Source organism: Musa acuminata, chromosome BXJ3-8, assembly GCF_036884655.1.
Source record: "Musa acuminata AAA Group cultivar baxijiao chromosome BXJ3-8, Cavendish_Baxijiao_AAA, whole genome shotgun sequence".
Classification (NCBI taxonomy): domain Eukaryota; kingdom Viridiplantae; phylum Streptophyta; class Magnoliopsida; order Zingiberales; family Musaceae; genus Musa; species Musa acuminata.
In genome coordinates, this window is record NC_088356.1 from 11,685,292 (window position 1) to 11,706,123 (window position 20,832).

General features: G+C 38.5%; 2 protein-coding genes across 10 annotated transcripts; one reads left to right on the top strand and one right to left on the bottom strand.

Annotated features, from left to right (window-relative positions):
• Nucleotides 1-7,875: 7,875 nt before the first annotated feature.
• Nucleotides 7,876-10,700, top strand: LOC103994994 (cytokinin riboside 5'-monophosphate phosphoribohydrolase LOG3). Its single transcript, XM_009415480.3, has 8 exons — nt 7,876-8,265; nt 8,427-8,524; nt 8,602-8,632; nt 8,712-8,811; nt 8,897-8,967; nt 9,048-9,191; nt 9,272-9,871; nt 9,956-10,700. Exons 1-7 carry the CDS (start codon nt 8,128-8,130, stop codon nt 9,362-9,364), a joined length of 675 nt encoding a protein of 224 aa, XP_009413755.2. The 5' UTR covers nt 7,876-8,127; the 3' UTR covers nt 9,365-9,871; nt 9,956-10,700.
• Nucleotides 10,701-11,738: 1,038 nt separating this feature from the next.
• On the bottom strand, nt 11,739-20,454 carry LOC103994993 (uncharacterized). Of its 9 annotated transcripts, none has more exons than XM_065164890.1 (6): nt 20,247-20,454; nt 19,852-20,170; nt 18,767-18,851; nt 18,446-18,608; nt 18,066-18,356; nt 11,739-13,764 (listed from the first exon to the last, which is right to left on the bottom strand). In XM_065164890.1, the coding sequence occupies exons 4-6, from the start codon at nt 18,554-18,556 to the stop codon at nt 13,210-13,212; spliced, it is 957 nt and encodes a 318-aa protein (XP_065020962.1). In that variant the 5' UTR covers nt 18,557-18,608; nt 18,767-18,851; nt 19,852-20,170; nt 20,247-20,454; the 3' UTR covers nt 11,739-13,209. The 9 variants fall into 9 exon arrangements, with proteins under 9 accessions (XP_065020962.1, XP_065020963.1, XP_018685081.1 ...); XM_065164891.1 differs by having other exon boundaries at nt 19,852-20,046; nt 20,210-20,454; XM_018829536.2 differs by lacking the exon at nt 19,852-20,170.
• Nucleotides 20,455-20,832: the final 378 nt, after the last annotated feature.

Consider the following 20,832-nt stretch of genomic DNA (forward strand, 5'->3'; position numbering starts at 1 on the left):
CATGCATAATTTTGAAATATAAAACTATTAAACATGATTTTAAATCGTCATTATACATCATTAAATCATCAAGTATGATTTTATTAATCATAAAATATTTTTAAATGAAATCAAAAAGTAATATGGAAATCATTAAGATACACATTAATGATTCTTAAAAACATACATAGAATTTATCTTAAGCATTCGATTGAAGTCTAATATTTTGTTCCTTTATCAGAAAGCATGTAATTTTCATGGTCATTTTCAAAATTACTAGAAGGATAAGTATGATTCCTAAATTTATTATTTTTATCATACAATTTTTTTTTAAAAAAATTATATATAATTTTTCTAAACTAATTTAAGAATAACTCATGAAATGCATCATGTAACTTCGAAATAAAGCAAAGGGGTTTTGGTTACCTCATCGTTGAAAGTCGTTGAGGCGTAGTTTGTCATCTCGCCTTCATCGATTTGCTCCTCATCATCAGATGAGCTCGATTCATTCCAAAGTTCTCTCCTCTTCTTGCGTTCATAGTAAGTAGTTACGTTCTTTTTAAGTTTATTTTTTTCTTTAATTCTTGTTTCATTAACTTTTTAAATTGTATACTAAGGAGTTCAAGTTCATCATCACTTGAGCTTTTGCTTGAGTGGTCTTCAATTGTTCTAAGTATCAAATTCTTCCTGTTATTTGGAATGTTGTTTTCAAGTTTATCATATTCAACATGTGCTATAAAGCTCATTTCATAGGTCATTAAAGACCCAATAAATTCTTCAAGTGGAAAATTATTCAAGTTCTTTGATTCTTGTATTGTCGTTATTTTCGAATCTCAATTTTTAGAAAGTGATCGTAAAACTTTATTAACAAGTTCAAAATTCGAAAAACATTTGTCAAGTGCTTTTAAACCATTGACGACATCCGTAAAATGGGTATACATGTCAACAATGGTTTCGCTCGGCTTCATTCGAAATAATTCAAAATCATGCATTAAAAGATTGACTTTAGACTCTTTAACTCTATTCGTGCCTTCATGTGTGATTTTAAGAGTGTACCAAATATCGAAAGTCGTTTCGCAAGCATAAATCCGATTGAATTCATTTTTGTCTAAGGCACAAAATAAGGTATTCATAGCCATTGCATTTAAATAGAAAGTCTTCTTCTCCAACTCATTCCAATTGTTCATTGGAAGAGAAGACTTTTGAAAACCAAATTCGACTATATTCCATAAATTGAAATTCAACGAAAGCAAGAAAACTCTCATTCGAGTTTTCCAATATGTGTAGCTCGTCCCATTGAAAATGTGAGGACGAATGAGAGAGTTACCCTCTTGAAAGCCGAAAAAAGCAATTTCTATTTAGGTGTTAAATCAAATAAGAAAAACGTGACTCTGATACCAACTGTTAGGAACGAGTCGACACTAGGGGGGGTGAATTAGTGCAGCGAATAAAAATATCAGTTTTGTAAAATCTTCATTCGTCGAAAACCAATCTCGAAAAGTATTTAACTTTAAAATATTTATAAGAATATAATGAGCAAATAAAGTAAGTAAATCATTTTGTAATATGAGAATTAAAAGCAGAACAAAGATGCAAACCGATTTATAGTGGTTCAGTCATCGTGACCTACATCCACTCCACCGATTCCTCTTCCGTCGAGGCCACTAGCATCCACTAACGATCTTCTTTTAATGGACGAAGATCAACTACCCTTTTACACCCCTCTTATCCTTTTCATAGGTTTAGGAGTCAACCTTTACAAGCACACACTCTTCCCTAAATAGAATTCTAAACTTAGAACTAGAGGAGGGGATTTCTCAAGTGATTACTATAGCGTTTTCTCACTTTTAAACACTCTGTGCTTGTATATATTAACCAAGGATGAGAGGGGTATTTATAGGCCTCAAGTTGATTTAAACTTCGAGCCTAAAAATGTCTCATCCCGGATTTCCGAGGTATGGGCGGTACCACCGCTTGCAGCCTGACACTAAGCGATACCACCGCTTGCAGCCTGACACTGGGCGGTACCACCGCCCAGTATGGCGGTACCATTGCTTGACAGTCTCTCAGAGATTGTGTCTGGGTGGTACCACCGCCCAGACTGGCGATACCACCGCTTGACATAATCTCGGAGATTGTGCCACGACGGTGCTACTACTTGTTGGGTCACTGTTTGGGCCTTTCACTTAGTCCAACACAGTCCATACATGGGCCCAACTAGCCCTTAATTGGGTTGGCCTAACTCCAATCTCAATTATGTGCTAACTACGAAATTTAAGACATTTACTAAGCTAAACAAGTCCGTAAGTCTAGGTTTCTTCTAGCGAACTTCCGATGATCTCTTGGTAATGTTCTAGTGAACTCTCGGCAAGCTCTTGGACTTCACGACGATCTTCTTTATGAGTTCTGACGAGCTTCTTTGGCAAGCTCCTGGACTTCTCGGTCAATTCCAACAGAACTTCCAATGAACGTCTAGACTTCCGATAAACTCTCAAACTCCCAACGAAATCACGTCCTTGATTCCAAGACTTCATTTTGCTTTATGCCTTGCTATCGTAGTTAATCCTGCACAATTAAAACCTACTTTGATCTAGACAATTATTACTAAGCTAATCAAATATTGTCCGGTATGTCATTGGTTCATTGACGCTTCGTTCGATTCTTCGGCACATCGTCATCTCTTGCGGTCTATTTCCCAATCGGCCAGTTGACCTCTGTAACTCCGATTTCCTTAGCGTAATATCCGCTCTTCTTGGCCCGATGCCCATACTCATGGCCCGAAGCCTTTTGTCGATACGTCGACCGATCCTTTGGCTTGACGTCCAATCTTCTGACATATTTTTCTCCGACCCAATATGATTCTTCCTGCTTTAATTATCTCTCCCTAATCGAAGCATCCTACATCACTCAATTGGTTTCATTATCAAAATCATAAAAACTATCAATTGGTTTCATCATCAAAATCCGAGATTCAACATTATCAGCAGATTTAAATCTATCTTCAATAACTTTTAAATATTCTTGTGCGCTAGTTGTAATGAGTAACGAAGTATTTATGTTATTTGCAATCATTATTCTTATGAACATTAAACTAAACCTATCAAATCTTTCCTAAGCTTTCATTTCATTAACGTGTTCCACAGTACTTTCATTAGTCAAGCCTATAGGTTTTTCAACAAGCAATGCTAAATCAAGATCTAATATACCTAGTGTAAATTATGCATGATCTAACCATTCTAAATAATTTGATCCAAAGAGTACAGGGACACTAGAAGCATAAGAATGTATGAACGGAAGTCCTATTGCAAAAATATAAAATAACATAAATGCTTTGAGTTTTTCAAAAAAATTGATGAACTATTGATATTATCTATATTATACCTTTGGGTGAAATATTGATATACCTAGTGTTCACTCAAGATCATCTATGGAAGATTGATACCATCCTTGTGGAATAGTATTATTACCTTTGGGTATACAACCCTAAATTGCAAGGATATCCAAAATATTATCATCTTACCTCATCACATAATTATTTGAAGTAGATTCTCCTTTAGAATTATCTAAATCTCATAATTATGTGTATCATTATAAATATTATTTTTTTAATATCATTTAAGACTAATTTCTTAATATTATTTTATAAGTTATTAGTCTAGGTCACTTTGATGGCTACAAGACCAATATAATAATATAAAAATATAATTTAAAATCTCAGGCCACTTTGACAACTACAAATTAGATAAAACTTAGGGAGATGAGTTACAAATAATATTCATTAATTTTTTTCAATTTAATTTATGCTAAGCAATTCAATAATATAATAACAATCATAATAATTATTAAACATTAATCAGCAAAAGAAAACTCATATGATAATCATGATAAAATATAAATCATGTCTTCATGTGAAAAATAAGTATTATTTCATAATTTCAAATATATACATATGATTGACCAAATGAATATCCAAGAATAATAATTAGATTTTCTTTACCACATGTAAAAATATAATCAATAATTCATATGAAAAACTATAAAAGTGAACCGTAATTTATATTTTTTTATTAAAATTAAATCCAATCAAATAATCAAAATATAATCATGATTAAATTCAATCATAATTATAATAAATCATATTTATCAATTTTATAATTAAGAATATAAATTAGAATTCTTAATTTTATAAGGGTAAAATTATAAATATTTGATAGGATATAAACTAACATTATGAGATTTGTAAAGGGCAGAATTATAATTTGACAAAACCTTAGCTTGGAGGGCAAAACCATAAATATGCCCAAAAAAACCCTACTGTTGCGTTGTCGCTGCCTTTGCGCGGCAGCCACCGTCGCGGGGCTACCTCTGCCCGCGCGTGGCTGTTGCGGTGGTTCCTGCCCGTGGGTGGCCGCAGCCCGCGTGCGGTGCTATCGCTGCCACCACGGAGCTGTCTTTGCCTATGCGCAGTCGCTGTGACGATTCCTGCCCATGCGTGGCCTCTGCCTAAGCGCGGCTACCCACGCGTGTGGCTGTTGCCTGTGCGCAGTCGCTGCGATGATTCCTGCCCACGCGTGGCCTCCGCCTAGGTGCAGCTGCCCACGCGTGTGGCTGTTGCCTATGCGACTGTCATCACCTGCGCATGGTTGGCCACGGCTACTGCCAGTGCACGACCATCCCTTGGGCACGACTACCCGTGCGTGTGGTTGCTACCTACGTGGCTATTGCCAGCGCACGACCACCGCATGGGTGCTGTGATGCCCGTGTACGTGTGTCGCCTACTGCGTTGCGATGCGCACATTGCCCAATGCAACCTCTATCGCTAGCAGATTCACTAGTTTTACATAGTAAGGTAGATGACGACCATTGTTGCTTCGCGATCATTGAAGAATAGGGATCATTCATGCATCATAAACAAAAATAATATATCTAATATATTTGATCTCAAGAACCTACTCCGATACCAATTGTAAGCATAAAATCTGTAATATGCTATATTAAATGTGAAAATAATCTTTGATTGAAATTAAGTATAATTAGATCTAATTTTACGATACATACCTTTTGATGTCATCTGAAAAAAAGATATTTGTTTTGATGTGCAAGGGTATCGTCTTTAGATCCAAGATCGCTATGAATATGCAAAAGAACTAAATCATTCTCCTTTCTTCGTATCTTTCCACGAGACCACTTAGATTAGGGAGAGATTACAATCCCTCAATTGAGATAGTTCTTAAAGTCCCTGTCTATTTATAGGCGAGAGCAGAGGATCTAGGATAAGTAATTAGGAGAGTTTCTCTCATCAAGATTATCTCCTAATAAATCCTACTTTAAGTTGACTAATTTTCTATTGACCAATATATGTTATCAAAATTTAATTAGTTATATTATATATCTTATCTAATTATAAAGCTCATAAAATCTAACAAATTCGATTAACTTTTACTTCTTTAGATTTTAATTGTGATAGTACATTATCGAATCCATGATATAGTAATATCCAATCAATTCAACTTATGTCTAGATGTCAACTATACACCAACCATGCGTTTCTATATGATTATGAGGTGTCGATCGAGTTCTAATCCCGGTATCAAATTCAATATTAAATTAATAATTAATAATAAACTTAAAAGATCACTGGTTTACGACGAGTGGCTACACAAAGACTGTATCCCAAAGCAGAGATGGAGATTAGCCTAAGAGCAGCACGTGAGATACAGTGCCTTTTGCCGATGGCCACTTACCTCGTCACGTGAGCTGACAGTACCCTTACGGAGCCAGTAATGGCTACTGGAGAGATGTATAGTGGCATGCGTCATTATTTTGGAGCTCAACATGTTCCCATGGCACGGGTTAATCATCAGGCATCGCATGCTTGACTTCTGAGGAGAAACATAAGCCGACTCAAACTTTACGATTGGCTCAAAGTATTTGCTGCATTCACTTTGGGTAGTCTCTTGACATGCAATTGAGAGGTTTTCCTTCTCGTTATATATTTATTCTTTCATGAACTCGAGCAGTTGTGTCGATGTTGCTCTTATAGGTTGCTATACTTACGGATCAAAAAGAACTAAGAAATAAAAATCTAAATCGAATCTATTCAAAGAAAACGAGATACACAAGCAAATATCAAATTATCGCAATGAAAATCTCAAGTTTATAATGTAAAATCATGTAAATTATGAATTGAGGATTTTGATGTGAAAACTACGATACGACAACGAATCTCAACATAGTTTTGAGAGGCATCGATGATACAATAACTTATGCTAAGAGCATACCTCTTCGACGACGACGACGTTGATCAAATTAATAAATATATCAAATAATTTAAAAAAATAAAAAAAAATAATTCTAAAGTGAAATATTAATGAGAGAATATCGTAATCGTATCCGATAAATAATTTTTTTTTTGGTATGTATACAACTCCAATATTCTAACCGCTCGAATAAGAAATGATTCGAAAAATAATTTGGTTGTGAAAACCATTCGATTAGACTTGTCATGTCACGTTTGATTCTAACTCGAGAGAGGTTTTGCCGAAAGCCCAACGACTCCACCAACAACGTCACGCCATTGACGGATGCCTCCGACTCCCTCTTACCTCGATGTCTTGTTGAGTGCGAGTAGGCACATCATACCCACATGAATCTTCCTTCTTTGGGTCCAACCCAGCAGCCATCGATGAAAAGCAAGGCTCGAGATGTCGACGTCTGTAGCATGTGAAAGACCAGACACGGATTAAAGAAACAAGATGGTCCAATAGAGTCCAAGCGCAGGCAAAGAAGTGGTCGCACTGCACTTGGCCTTTCGCAATGTTGGTGGGTGTTCTTCTTCAACAGCCACCACCTTGACATGATCAGCCCATGCGTGCAGGAAGACCTACCAACATCATGACATGATCAGACCTGTCATTCCAAGAACAAACTATAAACATCTCACTTGGCTTAATATTATAAGGTAAATTGTATATATATATTTTTAAAGCGATACAAGTAATTTATATATCTATTATATCCATCGATAAGGATATATTTACATGTGAAAGACGGAAAGAGATGAACTAAGTATTACGAATAGTTATTTAACCTTTTAGGTTGAGTTGACATCGAGTTATGTGTATTGAGTTTGATCGAATTTAAATTTTTAGATTGAATCGATGTCTAATTAAATATAGAAATATGGCATATTATATAATGCTTGAAAGAGAAGAGTAAAATCAAGGCAAATTTATCCACCTCAAATCTAAATTTCTACAAGAACATATGCCACTTGGAAGGTAGCAAGCAAGATGAGCCAGGAGAAGTGCTTCCAAGGAACAACTAGTGATGTGCCCGGCTGTTCCCCTACAACCCAACTCAGCTGCCATCCGATCTGTGGGTCACTCCTCTCCTCCGTTAGGGCACACCATTGCTGAGTGGAGGGAAGGTGGAAGAAAGAAAAGGAGGACATGTGGCCATATACTCTCTTTAGGCCCCCCTTTTCGTCTTTGGATCGCTCACTGCAATCTACACATGATGTAAAAAAAGACGGAAAAAGAAGCCTTTCTTTGCGTCCTCCACCGAAAGCTTAAGCTCGCGAGTGTTGCATGCATGTGGATGGAAAAATCAATTCTTCATGGCACAAAATAACAATGGTCTTTCACGTGCATCGACCGCATCATTCTTTGTCTGTGATCTCTGTTCTCTTCGTCTTCCAAATTGTTCCTGCCGCTACATCGGGAGACACCAGGAAATAATGAGAAGAGGAAGGAGGAGGTCGCAGGGCACCAAGTTGTCGAGTGTCGTCCGGTAAGAACTAAACTTCCAGCTACTCGACGGGCCATGTCCGTTCTCCACTCCGCTGGCCAAAGCATCGAAAATGATTAGGTGGTGGATGTCCCACCGGAGCTTTCTCAGAAACTTATCATCATCTAATCAATGTTCATCAGAGACACAAACTAGATTACAACATGGGCATAACAGGTCTCTCTCCACTGTTCCCTGACATCAACTCATTATAAAAGGGGCAAGGGGCAAAGAAGGGGGAAGCAACCGCACGGACGCCCTATGCTTACTGTCTTCCCTCGAGCTAGGGAGCCGAGAGCTTAAGTTCTACCCACGTATAGAGAGAAGGAGAGAGGGTTCTCTGTTCTAAACTCGAGCTCGATGGAAGCTGAGGCACAGGCTTTGATGAGCAAGAGATCCACAGCCTCTCGGTTCAGAAGGGTGTGCGTCTTCTGCGGCAGCAGCCCCGGGAGGAAACCCAGTTACCAGCTCGCAGCGATCCAACTCGGCCATGAATTGGTCGGTCTCCGTCTGTCGTCCCAATCCTCTTGTGTTTTTTTCCCCTGAGAATGGAGCGTAGCAAGATATATGAGTCTCTCGCAGCTCCATCTGCGCTGGGCGTGGCTTATCTTTCCGGTGGAATTGGTCAGACTGATGCGAGGGGTTGCTCTGTCTTGCAGGTTCGAAGGAACATAGACTTGGTGTACGGTGGAGGAAGCGTTGGCCTCATGGGTCTCGTCTCCCAAGCCGTGCACGATGGCGGCCGCCATGTCTTGGGGTCCGTCTCTCTCCGTGTATAATACGCATATAATATGCTTGCCGATGCTTATGTTATCTTCTTTGGATACGTTGCAGAGTTATTCCCAGGACTCTGATGCCTCGAGAGGTACGTACGTCTTGCTACCTGCAATTTCTAATCTTTCTTTCGAAGAAGAACACGAGGTTGATGCGAGCATGGCCTGCAGATTACGGGAGAGACGGTGGGAGAGGTGAGGGCCGTGTCGGGAATGCACCAGAGGAAGGCGGAGATGGCCAGCCAAGCCGATGCCTTCATAGCATTGCCTGGTAAACAAACATCCGTGCCGAGAAGCACACTGTTTGACCGCCGTAACATCACATTGGCAGCTTAATCTCGTTGTTATCTACTCAGGTGGCTACGGAACCCTGGAAGAACTCCTCGAAGTGATAACTTGGGCTCAGCTGGGGATCCACGACAAGCCGGTGAGACCGACCCCCCGTGCCTCGCTTTCAGGAGATGTTATCACCGTCGTATAATCGCCATCCTCTGGTGGGTTTGGCAGGTGGGGTTGCTGAACGTCGATGGCTACTACGACTCCCTGCTCTCCTTCATCGACAAGGCTGTGGACGAGGGATTCATCGCGCCTGCCGCTCGTCATATCATCATCTCCGCACAGACTTCCCACGAGTTGCTGTCGGAGCTCGAGGTACCGTGCGATCGAGTGGTGGCCGAAGACGATCGGTGCGGTCGATAAAGAGTATCTGAAACACATTCAAATTCATGCAGGATTACCAGCCGATGCACGACGGGGTTGCGCCACAGCTGAGCTGGGAGCGGGAGCGGTTGGGGCAGTCACCCAAATCGAACATCGGGCGTTGACGGCAGCCCGCCGTGTAAACGTTGCCGACGTCCACGTGGCAGATACCTTCTAATTAGCAGAGCGGTAGAGTCGTGGGTCCCATCGTGACTTTATGGTGGTTGACTTTGTTGACGCCGCCAAACTTTTGATGGGGTCGAATCATCGTAGATGCTGACGTGGAGAAACAGGACTCGTGGCCTCCTCCTCCTGTCGGTAAACCTATTTTTATTATCATCAGTTTAATTATATGTATATATATATAATCCGTGTTTTCTGTAAATATTTATGAGATCAATTAGCTAAAACCAGCCAGCAATATGATTGCTATCTCTGAGCACATCAAGCATCGACCGACTTTAATCACTATGAAGTCGATTTTGACCGTCCCCATCGACTTGGAAACGAAGCATGTGCTTCGTACCTTTCAAAAAAAAGAAAAGCAACGCATCACCAAAAGATCGAGAGAGATGTGTCCAAGAAGATATCCCATCGGACACTCAAATCATGAGACAGAAAAATAAACTAAGGTGAAGAAGGGCACATCCGATGCAGCTTTTCATCTTCCATATCCAATCTCGATCTTTCACTAATATTGATTGTAACATTAGCAGCAGCGGCAACGACAAAACATTATTCGCCGTTAATAATCGAAGGAAAGATGGAGACTGTTCCAGACAGCTACAAATAATTGCTCTTCAACTTAGCGAGGACATCTGACGCGTCAGGGATGACGCTTCCTTTGGATAGATGGTCCAAGTTTACAGGGACGAGCAACGTGTCCTATCATGCCACCACATAGAAATAAGACATTGATGATGTCGATGACGGTGTTCTTTTATTGGAGAACGATCCGAGTTGGAAATAGACGATGAATAGGTAGACGATGTTCAATTATGTGGTAATCAAATCATATCCATGTGGTGGAAACGAGGTACGTAGGAACAAACCAATTGCACAGGGAACAACGGAGGAAGAGCGAGGGAAGTAACTCCCAAAAGGACTCCTCGGGGGTCAACTCGATCGGTCTCTTTCGTTGCTCTTCTTCCAAGTGTTCGAAGAAGAAGAAGAGTTCTCACTGGCAGTAGGACGTTTGATGCATGACAGCGGCAGGAGACCCTGATGGACCTGTAGGAAAGGCGTCTCTCATCCACCTTCACACCCCTCACATGCATAGATCCATGTGGCAAGTTGGACTAAAGAAGAGGATGAACAAACGTCAATCACGTGTCGTCGTCATGTATAGAATTCAAAAGGGTTTTGTGCATCGTTCGGCCTTCTTTCCTTTTGCGTCCTAACATCAACATGGACACCACGTCTGTTGGGAGCACTGACATGAAAGCGGCACACAGGTGCGGAGGACTCTTGTCACTCTTTTGTAGTGCTTTATCTATCTACATCAGTACAGGCTGTGACATGAAAACATAGCCTTCCATTGAGTGGGCGGACAAGGATTAGTTTGAAAGGCATGTATAAATTGAATCAGAATCAGACCGCTCAACCCGATAGTTGGCTGGTTCTAAATTAAATCGGAATTGATCCTGGATGACTCGATTCCGGTGCATAGGTTTAAAAAAATCAAAAACATCGATTCCAAATCTTTAATTTTAAAATTTTTTATTATTTAAAAATAAATTTATAAATTTTGTTAGATGAATTCTTAAAAAAAAATTTAAATCTGAGAATTTTTTTTTCTTTTTTCATAAATAATCATTTTATCCTTAGCTCCGTTTAGATCTGTCTCCACTTTGCATCACCTTTGTATGCACGACGACAATGGCAGTCCAACAAGGACCAATCGTGGGGGCGAAGGAGAGATGGCTCTACATGAGTTGTGCAGGAGTAATCGAGTTTAAAGTTGCAAGAGGCAATAGCGAGCCTTTGAGTAAGAGCCAACCATGGGGCGAAAGGGGGAGACCAAGTTTAAGGTTACGAGCGACGATAACAGCCCTCGCACGAGGACTACAAACATCGACGATAAGCCCTTGCGCGAGAGTTACGAGCAACAGAACGACAACTGCATGCGACGATGAGTCCGACAAATTTTTTTTTTTTTTCAAACTTGCTAGCGGTAAAATAATCTTTTCACACAACCAAAGGTACTTTGTAAGAAAATTTTAAAGCTGAGGCGCTCTACAAAAAATTCTCAAATTTAAAGTTTTTTCCAAAAATTTACCCAACTTTTTTGTTTTATATTTTAAAAATTTTAATTAAAATAATAAAAAATTAATGATTTGAACTGAAACCACCTGAACCAAAATCAAAATCAAAACCATCGGTTCTGGTTCCAATTCCCAATTTTGGGGAACCGGAACCGCCAGTTCAGAACACTTTGTCAGGCCTAGCTGAGTTACCATTTATGTAATGCAAATAACTCATTAAAAAAACTGTCACATGTGCTTGCAAATTTTGCCAGAAATAGAAAACTATCTCAAAGACTTTAGGAAGCTTGTATCATTCTATAAACGAAGTCCTCGTCAACTAATACAATAAGGATTTAAACTATCAACATAGGAGAAGTGAATCAGATATATTACCACCAAATTAATTTTGCCACTTGGAGAAAAAGATGTGGATTTTTTTTACTTTTTGACCCTCGGAGATTTCTTTTCAGAATAGAAGCATAAGGGCAAGAGTGGTACCATAACGGGATCCACCAAGAGCATATAATTGGGGAAGACGAACCTTATCTCCTGATGCAACCCTCTTTTATCTTTTTGCAGTCGTACACATCCATAGTGCGTCGCAGCACTGTTTCAGATAACCAACGATACACAACTGTTCCTGGAAGCACCACTTCCATCAAAGCATGTCAATATTGATCAGTACAGTATGTAGATGTGATGCAGGAAGGTGCAAAAGCAAGCAGAGAAATGTTCCTTTTAGAATGTCAATCCAAAGCTCCTTCCTACATGGCTTCAAAAACACTTTAGAAAAAGTAACTTTAGTCATGACATGGGGACACAACTGAATAGATCACATTTCCAAATAGGGAACATGGAGAAGTCCATAAATTGCTACCACTCAAACGAAACTGAAACATGTACTTGCTATTAGTTGCCATCTTAAAGGATAGCCAAGTTGAGAGACACTGGTGTCTGTAATAAAGCTGTGTCAAGAGCAAGCAACTTTCTACATACTATAGTCCCTCAACTGGAGAGTGGAGACAACTATTCTGAGAAGTGCTACCTAGTACCACTTATAAACGGATAGAAGCATAGTAAAACCAGTGAGATAATATAATGCATCAAGGAAGCATACCACCCGAATTGAAACAACCAGACTTTTAATCCAAGAATCTAATCTAATCTAATCTAATCTAACCAGACATAATTCGTTATCATGTCATGTTCAAAATATGCCTGCTACATTCATTGATCAAGTGGCAATAAGCTATACATACAGAGTTATGATAAAAGGTGTTGCAGTCAAACATACACTCCGGACATAAATGTATTATGTTTTAAGGCTCAGACAAGGAGCTCTAAATGATTCTCTACTGCAGACAAACAGAATCCTCAAAACCCTGCATGACCCCGACAAGTTCGTACTTAATATTATAGTGAGATGAAATTGAAGGCCCACTACTAAAGCTAGCAATAACTTTCAAATTTTAAAAGATTAGATGTGATATTCATGGTATGGTACATACAACAGAACTTTGAATTATTTGGCCAGAATAGCAAATGAGTTAGGAAAAGCAATAATTCACATAAACTAATGTGCCTATTAACATTAGAAAAAAAATTGTATAAACTGCAAACAATTAAAAAAAAAAAAATCTGAATTTTAGTTGGGAGATCTATTCGATAAAAGAAATGTAAAAAAGGATGACCTTATGCTAGGTCGCAAGCAAAACTGCAGAACGTTAACTTAAATCCATCACTTGAATTATCTCAAAATGCATTTGCAAACTGGGCAGATTATTGGCAAAATAGAATCTTTCGGTTGCCTGAAGTTTTCCTTCACATCTATGAGCTTCATCTTTAAGCAATTGCAGCATAATATCTTTCTCCTTACGAATCCATGGCCTGTGACGATCAAACCACTGCCTTGGAGTACCATGAAGAACAAAACGAACACTAGCATTGTGAACCAATAAAAGCTCAGCAACCTTCTTAATAACAGTCCGATCAGTCAAATATGCTCCAGCACTATTCAATCCGACATCAACATAATGGAACTCAGAGATGCTGAACAACAGATCATCCTCGGATATGGGATAGAGGTGATCTTGCCTCCTATCAAATATCTGGGGTGAAGCCTTCAAGTGAGCAAATTCAGTCACAAGCTGGTTGACCACAGTCCCACCTTTGCTGAAACCCAGAATTATTGTTTTAGGGAAAGGGGTTGGCAACAACGTAGGTGCATCTACATTTCCTTTTGTTTGTTCCACCAGGTTGCTTGATGTCAAGCTTGGCACCTGCTAATCAACAAGAGAAAACAAAGGACAAAAATATGCATGTTGCCACCATCTGAATTGTTAACAATTTTTTTTCCTTTTCTTTTACTGTAAGCAGATGGAAATTCATACCAAATCGGTAGGACAAAAGAAAACGGTACTAATTTTTAACTGTGTTATTTTCATATATGGACTTCAACATCAATGAGTTTCAGAATTGAATACTTTACAAATACAGACTGAAAAAATTAATTCAGAAAAAGCTAAATCTCTTAATATAAGAAAGACAATAATTTCTTAATACTATACCTTCTTGCAGCACCTTCGTGGAGAATGTAAATGAAATAGATAAGTAAAAGTGTCAGACGAGAATAGTCAATTTTCATAGGTGGACATTCCAGTTCCAGGATCTTTTCAAGCCAGCACCAACAATTCGAACTCCCCTACTTCAAAGGCTTCTTCTTAAAAGCACCTTCCAGCAATTTATTGCATAATTCAATCCAAATCTAGGGATTCAGTAATTTTCTTGACCACTATTTTTCTACTTGGTACTTTGGGCAAGCTAATATAGGTATTGAAGAAAAAGGGAGAAAGACTATTGAAGCTCTTCATTTTCAGTTTAAATAACTAACAGAGGTTTGATATTTTGAGAAAAAAGGATGCGTGAAGACTTCTGATGAAGTTACAGTTTATGACTATTTTCATACTCATTTAAGAGTAATTTCTCAATGCATTGTACTAAATACACACAATAAATCTTTAATGATTGCAATTGTTCTGCCTCTCCAAGAAAACAAGTTGGTCATTATTAATTTTGTATATTTCTAACTAGTAAATGCTAAAGACCCCAAGCTATGTAGAAGATTTATCACTTGATTATTTTCAACATCACAGCTTAAAGGAGATTACTATTTGCAGCCCCTTCTTTACTATTTACAACCCCATTTTAAATTTTTTTAAAAGTTCTAAACTACTCATGGCGTTGACAAGAAGCAACGTCGACGGCGAAAATGACATAAGAGGTTGTGGGGAAGAAAAAAGGAATAAAATCGGTAATATTAGGATTGTAAATAGTATAATAATATTTTATTACTTATTAATGGGTTGCCAAAAGCAATGGCTTGTGAATAGTAAAAAATGGGCTAGCAAGCTTCCAGCTTAAATTAAAAAAATAAGAAACCAAGGGTGGAAACACTTAAAACTTACAGCATGCCAAAGGCTTAACATCTGTGTTCTTAAACCACTTAATATATTGGTTGGATTTTCCACGAAAGTGCAACAAAATGAGTCAACCAATCTCTGATTAAAAACTAGATCTCTGAATATTTTGCATATAGGAGATAGGTCTAACCAGATATTATCCATCAAATTAACAAATTTTGACTTAATTCACTGATGCTAGCATGAATGTACCTAAAGCATCTGCACAGAAATAGGGGATGAAATTTGGACTGGGTTCAACACAAACCTTGTCGACCTAAACCGATCACTAAACGTGATTGGAATTCTTGGAAAACCTCAACCAAACCCCAACTTGGATTGGGTTCGTTTTTATCAAAAAGCCCAATGCAAGACCAATCTGAATTCGAGCTAACTCAACATGTCCTGAACCCAACAGTACACAATTCAAACTTTTTTCTCAAGTACTTAGGTTAAATTAGATTAGGGTCAAAAAAGAAACAATCCTACCCAAGATCAGCTTTAGTTGATTAAGGTTAATAAATTTAGGTGTGGGTTAGGTCAGGATTTACCTTTAGCCTGATTGAACACACCCAGACTGCATTTCTAAGCAGAAACAGGGAGAAAATACAAAACCTATCATCATGCTATATTTTCTAGTAAAAGCGATCTCCGATGACTTCCTCAGCTCTAGTGTCGATGCTTATGCAGGCAGCAAATGGCAGAGAGTTAAAGTGGTTTCACGCCAAAATTGCAATGTTACAAAAGGGCACACCCTCATTCAGATAGCTATAGGCCCTAGGGATGGTATGGAATGACCAGTCTGAGAGCATATATTGGTAAAGGGCCATCCTACTGGGATGGTATGGTATGAACACTTGTGGATTTATGATGTGGTTATTGTTTTGGTAAGTTAGCTTTAGATCTTATGATTCATCGAGTGATGTGGTGTATGATTATAAACTGCACAGGTTTTATGGATTGTTAGATGTTTGAATGTATTTAGTATTCTCAATTGTTAGTCAGGATCCTGGATTTTGGATTGTTAAGAAATTTTAATATTATCAATTTAAGACAGTTTCACACCTCTTGATTTAAACTAAATAGAACAAAAAAGAAAAACACGGGCATATCAGTATGATATCCAGATCCCTGGAGTCCGAGCCTAAAATAGGATAACAGTTAGGCACAAAATGCCAAACATAAACTATAATTCATATGCAAGCAGTAATATATCATATGTTTCAGATACTATCCAAAACACTTTAATAAACAAGCACAAGTTATTTCCCCTTATACCAGGAGTGCAGACAGAAATATTTCTTGACCTCATAAAAAACTCAAGCCAACTAAATCATAGCAGTTTTGTATTCTAGTCTAACCAACAACAAATATACTGGCATAAAAAGGGGCAAGACTAGATCTTAAAAGATCAGAAAAAAGAATAAAGAGAAGTCAGACAACAAGCTAAAAGTACTGCATAAACAACATAAATGGAGATCATTGAGATGAAAATCCCTGAATGCGTACAATAAGTATTCTGGAAACTATGTTAAGCATTATCTGAAGCTTCTGAATGAAAGTTAAATAAGAAATATTTGCAGGGAACATAAAGAGACACTTTTAGCCTATTCCCTGATGTATTGACACTTGATGCAATACCTACTCCATAATGATTCATTTTAGACATGCAAAAACTTTCATATACAGAAATACAAGTTCACTATGATTAATCAATCAATTTTGCTAAAGGTTAGATCACCAAAAAAATCAACTAAAATTGATTTTTTACCAAAGCAAACAATTTTATTTACCATCAAATGTACAATCTCATACTTTACATATATGTACATTGAGCTCAAATAGAAACACTCCCTTCACGTACACTAAAGAAGTATTCTCTCCATACAAGGGCATATTCCATTATTTTAATAATTCACTTTCTGAACACTATCCTCAGCCTCTGATGATAAAATTTAGCACTAACAGCCTCCTTAATCCTCAAAGTCATCTCCTCCTTGGACTCCATCTGTTTCTGTAAATTCTGACACTTCTTTCAGCCCATAAGTGATGTAACAACAGCTGCTTTTAAGGCTTTTATAAAATTATTAATCAATGTTTTACCTTTACAGTAATCATAAAACCACCTCACCTTCTCTAGACCGTTGCGCTGTTGTTTATCTTGGCAAACATATAACAAACCAGTTGTCCTGTCACTGAAAGAGTAAAAAATAGTGCCACAGGCAAAACACAGCTCAACTGTTGCAGAATACCTCTCTGGACTAGCCTATCTCTGACCTACAACTTCAATTGCTGGATGACGTAGTTAAGGATCCATCGGACAATGTCGTGATTAGAGCAAAAGGTAATACAAGCAGCAAACATCAGAGAGGAAGAGGTGATACAGCAACATTGCAAGGCAGCAGCACCAGAAACAGATCAATATAAGAAGTGGAGAATGGCAGCAGCACCAGTGACAGATCAAGATAAAAAAGGAGGATGGTAGCAGCTCAACAGAAATAGAAAAAAGAAGAGAAGAGAAAACAGAAAAAGTATTTGTGGGCAGATAAATAAGGGGAAGATTGATTCAAACAACACAAAACAAATAAAAAAGAAGACAAGGACTTAGCTTTGACGAGTAACAATGACCACCCCTTTCCCTGTTTTCTTGGCATTGGTATAATGATTCTATCAGAAAGCAATCTACAAATTATAAAGAATAAAACAACTGAAAGATAGGACTCCTACAACTAAAACTTCTGAGGCATATGCCTACAACAAGCCTTATAAAGTATATTATACACCACAGTTGCAGGATGCCTTGAGGGGCAAAATCCTTGTCAATGCTCCTCGAATGCCAACGAGAACTGCCATAATAACATCTAAAAGTGATGCCAACTACACCTTGTTTTCCTGTTACTGAAGTGACCTCACACCAAAAGAATGGCATCTGTCAGCCTAGCTTTACCTTATTGGGAGAGCTAAAAGATTACTTGCTTCCACCATAATGAATTTATTATTCTAGACTCTATAAAAATAAGGTACAATTGCATCAAATATGTGACAATGACATGAAAATTTAAAAGCAAATCAAGCCATCTTTGGAAGAATATTCTAAAAACAAAATTGAAACTAATTCTTACCTGTTCAAAACACCTGGATAAGATTGCAACAATTGCAGACGAAGCTGGAAATCCATTAGGGTCATACCGTTTTGGATCACCTCGAGAAGTCAATGATGGTATGAACTCCTTGTATACGGCAAAAGGTCCATTAAATGTAGATGCCTCCACTACCCAAACATTGGCTGAACACCCCAGTTTCGACACAAGCAATTCAGATATATTCCTTGAATCTGATAACCTCTCAATCACAGAATTCCCAGTTCCTTGGACCTTATCACCGTTAAATAAGATGGCATTCACAGAAGGCATCTGTTCCCAATGGCAAAAGTAAAAAACAAAGGGCAAAATCAGGGGTCTCAGGATCTGGAGACTGGAAGATCTATGGATAGAGATATTACCAAAAGGGTTCTGGAGGATGGTGAGAACATGAGTGAAGCAGCAACCTTTAAACAGGAGCCAGCTTTGGTCGGATTGAGGGAGACCTTAAAACATCCGGTCCACCGATCCATTGGTTGAGAAACCAAGGGTTACAGCTTTGAGCAAGCCAGGTGGTGATAAGACCTAATAATTTAAAAGATGAAAGATACAGAGATGATAATAACATCGGAAACTGGAAACAAGGAATAAAGAAAAACCATCTCGTAATTTAATTTGAGCTGCCCAAGACTTTCTAACCAGAACTACCATAGGTTTATTTAAGCTACTCTAAGAAATCTTACCTGGGCAGACTACTTAAGGTGAAAAGATCATTGTCTTCCAACACCAATAAAAGGATATCATGCAGATGAGGGGAATATTTCCATACTGAAACAATTGGTGGAGAGCATAGGAATAAGTGCATATAAGTAGAATCATAATGTCTCGATTTTGCTTACCTAGACTACCATGATATATGACAAAACAAATCTAAAGAGTAAGACATGCTCACATGATATACATACAACAGAAACCCACAGGTGCCAATATGTATGACCATTTCTTATAGTCAACTCAATGATCTAGTCATCTGCCATGCTCCTATGATGCATTAGTTTCAAGATTTGCAAAAGAAAGGGCAATGACCCAACCCATGAGCTTATGCCAAATTTTAATTTTCTTATTTAAGGATCCACTTTTCAAATAAGACCTGATTCTTTACCTTTTGTAGATTTTGTACTTTTAACATTGGTTATGCTTAATCTAAAGAAATAGGCCTGAATAACTGGTGAAGTTATGGTCGACTTCCTAATTAGTCATCTATTTGAATTTCCAATTCAGGATATAAATTTGTGCATAGGGTTATAATGACCCCATTTGTGCAACTTCGAAGATGCACTACCCATGAAATAAGAAGTTTGCTCCTATTTTTTTGTTTTCGATGCCATGTACAAAAAAGGGTGATCTATTTTTTTTGCTATTTTAAATGCAATGGTTGATGTATTTAAGCACTGACATACTAAGAATCAATAACAAAGTACATGACATGAAAAGGAAACTAAGCAGAACTAAGCTTCTTTGTGGCAAAACCAATCAACCCAGTGATAGTTCAATTACATATAGTTTGCTCTAAACAAAAAGAAAGAAAGGGACGAGAGGTAGAGATCATCAACAAAAGTTGATGCTTCACTATTCCAGGTTATAAGATGCAAGTTAGCATTCTCCGTAATTATTGTTGAATCATATTAGCCAGCCAAGAAATATTTGAAATATATGTCTTGTCTTCTACCGTCCTGTAATTTTTGATCAACAAGAACCAAAAAACAAAACCCTTTTCTTAGACCTCTAGTGTTTGATGACTGTAATTTTCTAGTTCAGATAACCATACCTCAAGAAAGAGGTATCAAATACAACCCTGGTTCTACGTCTGAGACTCATAATCGTTTCAGAAAAGTCGATATGATGCCCCACAATCTTCAGTTGCATGAGGCTGCGGTAGTGCCTTTCCCTATGCTCCTAAACCTTCAAGATCGTATATCTCTCATTCTTCGGATGCCAATAATGTACGGTCAGCCGAACCAATCTAACAACGAAGCAAACGAGAGAACAAAAATCGAAACCGCCCATCAAATTCCGACACAATGAGCAAGAGATCGATCGAGAGAGCGACATAATGGCGATTATAGTACTCATCATCACTCCGCAACCTTAACAACAGAAACAGACAAGATAAGCAAGCAAAAAACCTGCTCGGACGAAAGAAGATCTCAGAAATCTACGAACCGGGGGCGCCGCCGGGAGAGCAAAGGGCGAACCGAAACCCTAGGTGCGGAAGAGAGAGAGAGAGAGAGAGAGAGAGAGAGAGAGGAAGCGAAAGCCGCGAAGGAGAAAAGCCGGGGGGAAGGAGGACGCCCGTCGCTCGCTCCTTTTGCCGCTTCCACCCGAGGCGTTTGGACTTGTGTTGGCCTCCCCGTTTGCGTTTGTTTGTTTATCGAGTTCCGGTAAAGGGCGGGCCTCTTTTATATGGGCCGCACACATTAAAGCGTGCCCCTATGGTGATGTGGCATCCGTGTGATGACGTTAAACATACTTAGAAACCCAATGACGTGGAGCATTAAATTTATAATAAGTGCCTTATTAACGAATATTAAAGGGTGATGGATCAACCGAAACGGTCCTATGCCACCTCCTCATCCGTCATGTGAAATCGAGGTCAGATTCGATGCATAATGTGTCTAACTAAGTGTCTGCATTATATGCACCACAAGTATGCCACATCATCACCGTCCCATTCCATGATTTGGAGATGTATTTTATTTTTCGTATTGCTGATATAATAAATATTTTTCGAATTCGGATGAACTAGGCA

Bases quoted from the DNA above. Each gene is read 5' to 3' on its own strand.
- LOC103994993 (XM_009415479.3), bottom strand. From the start codon at position 18,556: ATGGATCGGTGGACCGGATGTTTTAAGGTCTCCCTCAATCCGACCAAA. The intron at 18,357-18,445 runs GTAATATCTCTA...CATTGGGAACAG, and splicing joins CATCCTCCAGAACCCTTTTG to ATGCCTTCTGTGAATGCCAT. The intron at 13,765-18,065 runs GTAAGAATTAGT...GTTGATTAGCAG, and splicing joins TATCCAGGTGTTTTGAACAG to GTGCCAAGCTTGACATCAAG.
- LOC103994994 (XM_009415480.3), top strand. From the start codon at position 8,128: ATGGAAGCTGAGGCACAGGCTTTGATGAGCAAGAGATCCACAGCCTCT. The intron at 8,266-8,426 runs GTCGGTCTCCGT...TCTGTCTTGCAG, and splicing joins TCCAACTCGGCCATGAATTG to GTTCGAAGGAACATAGACTT. The intron at 8,525-8,601 runs GTCCGTCTCTCT...GATACGTTGCAG, and splicing joins GGCGGCCGCCATGTCTTGGG to AGTTATTCCCAGGACTCTGA.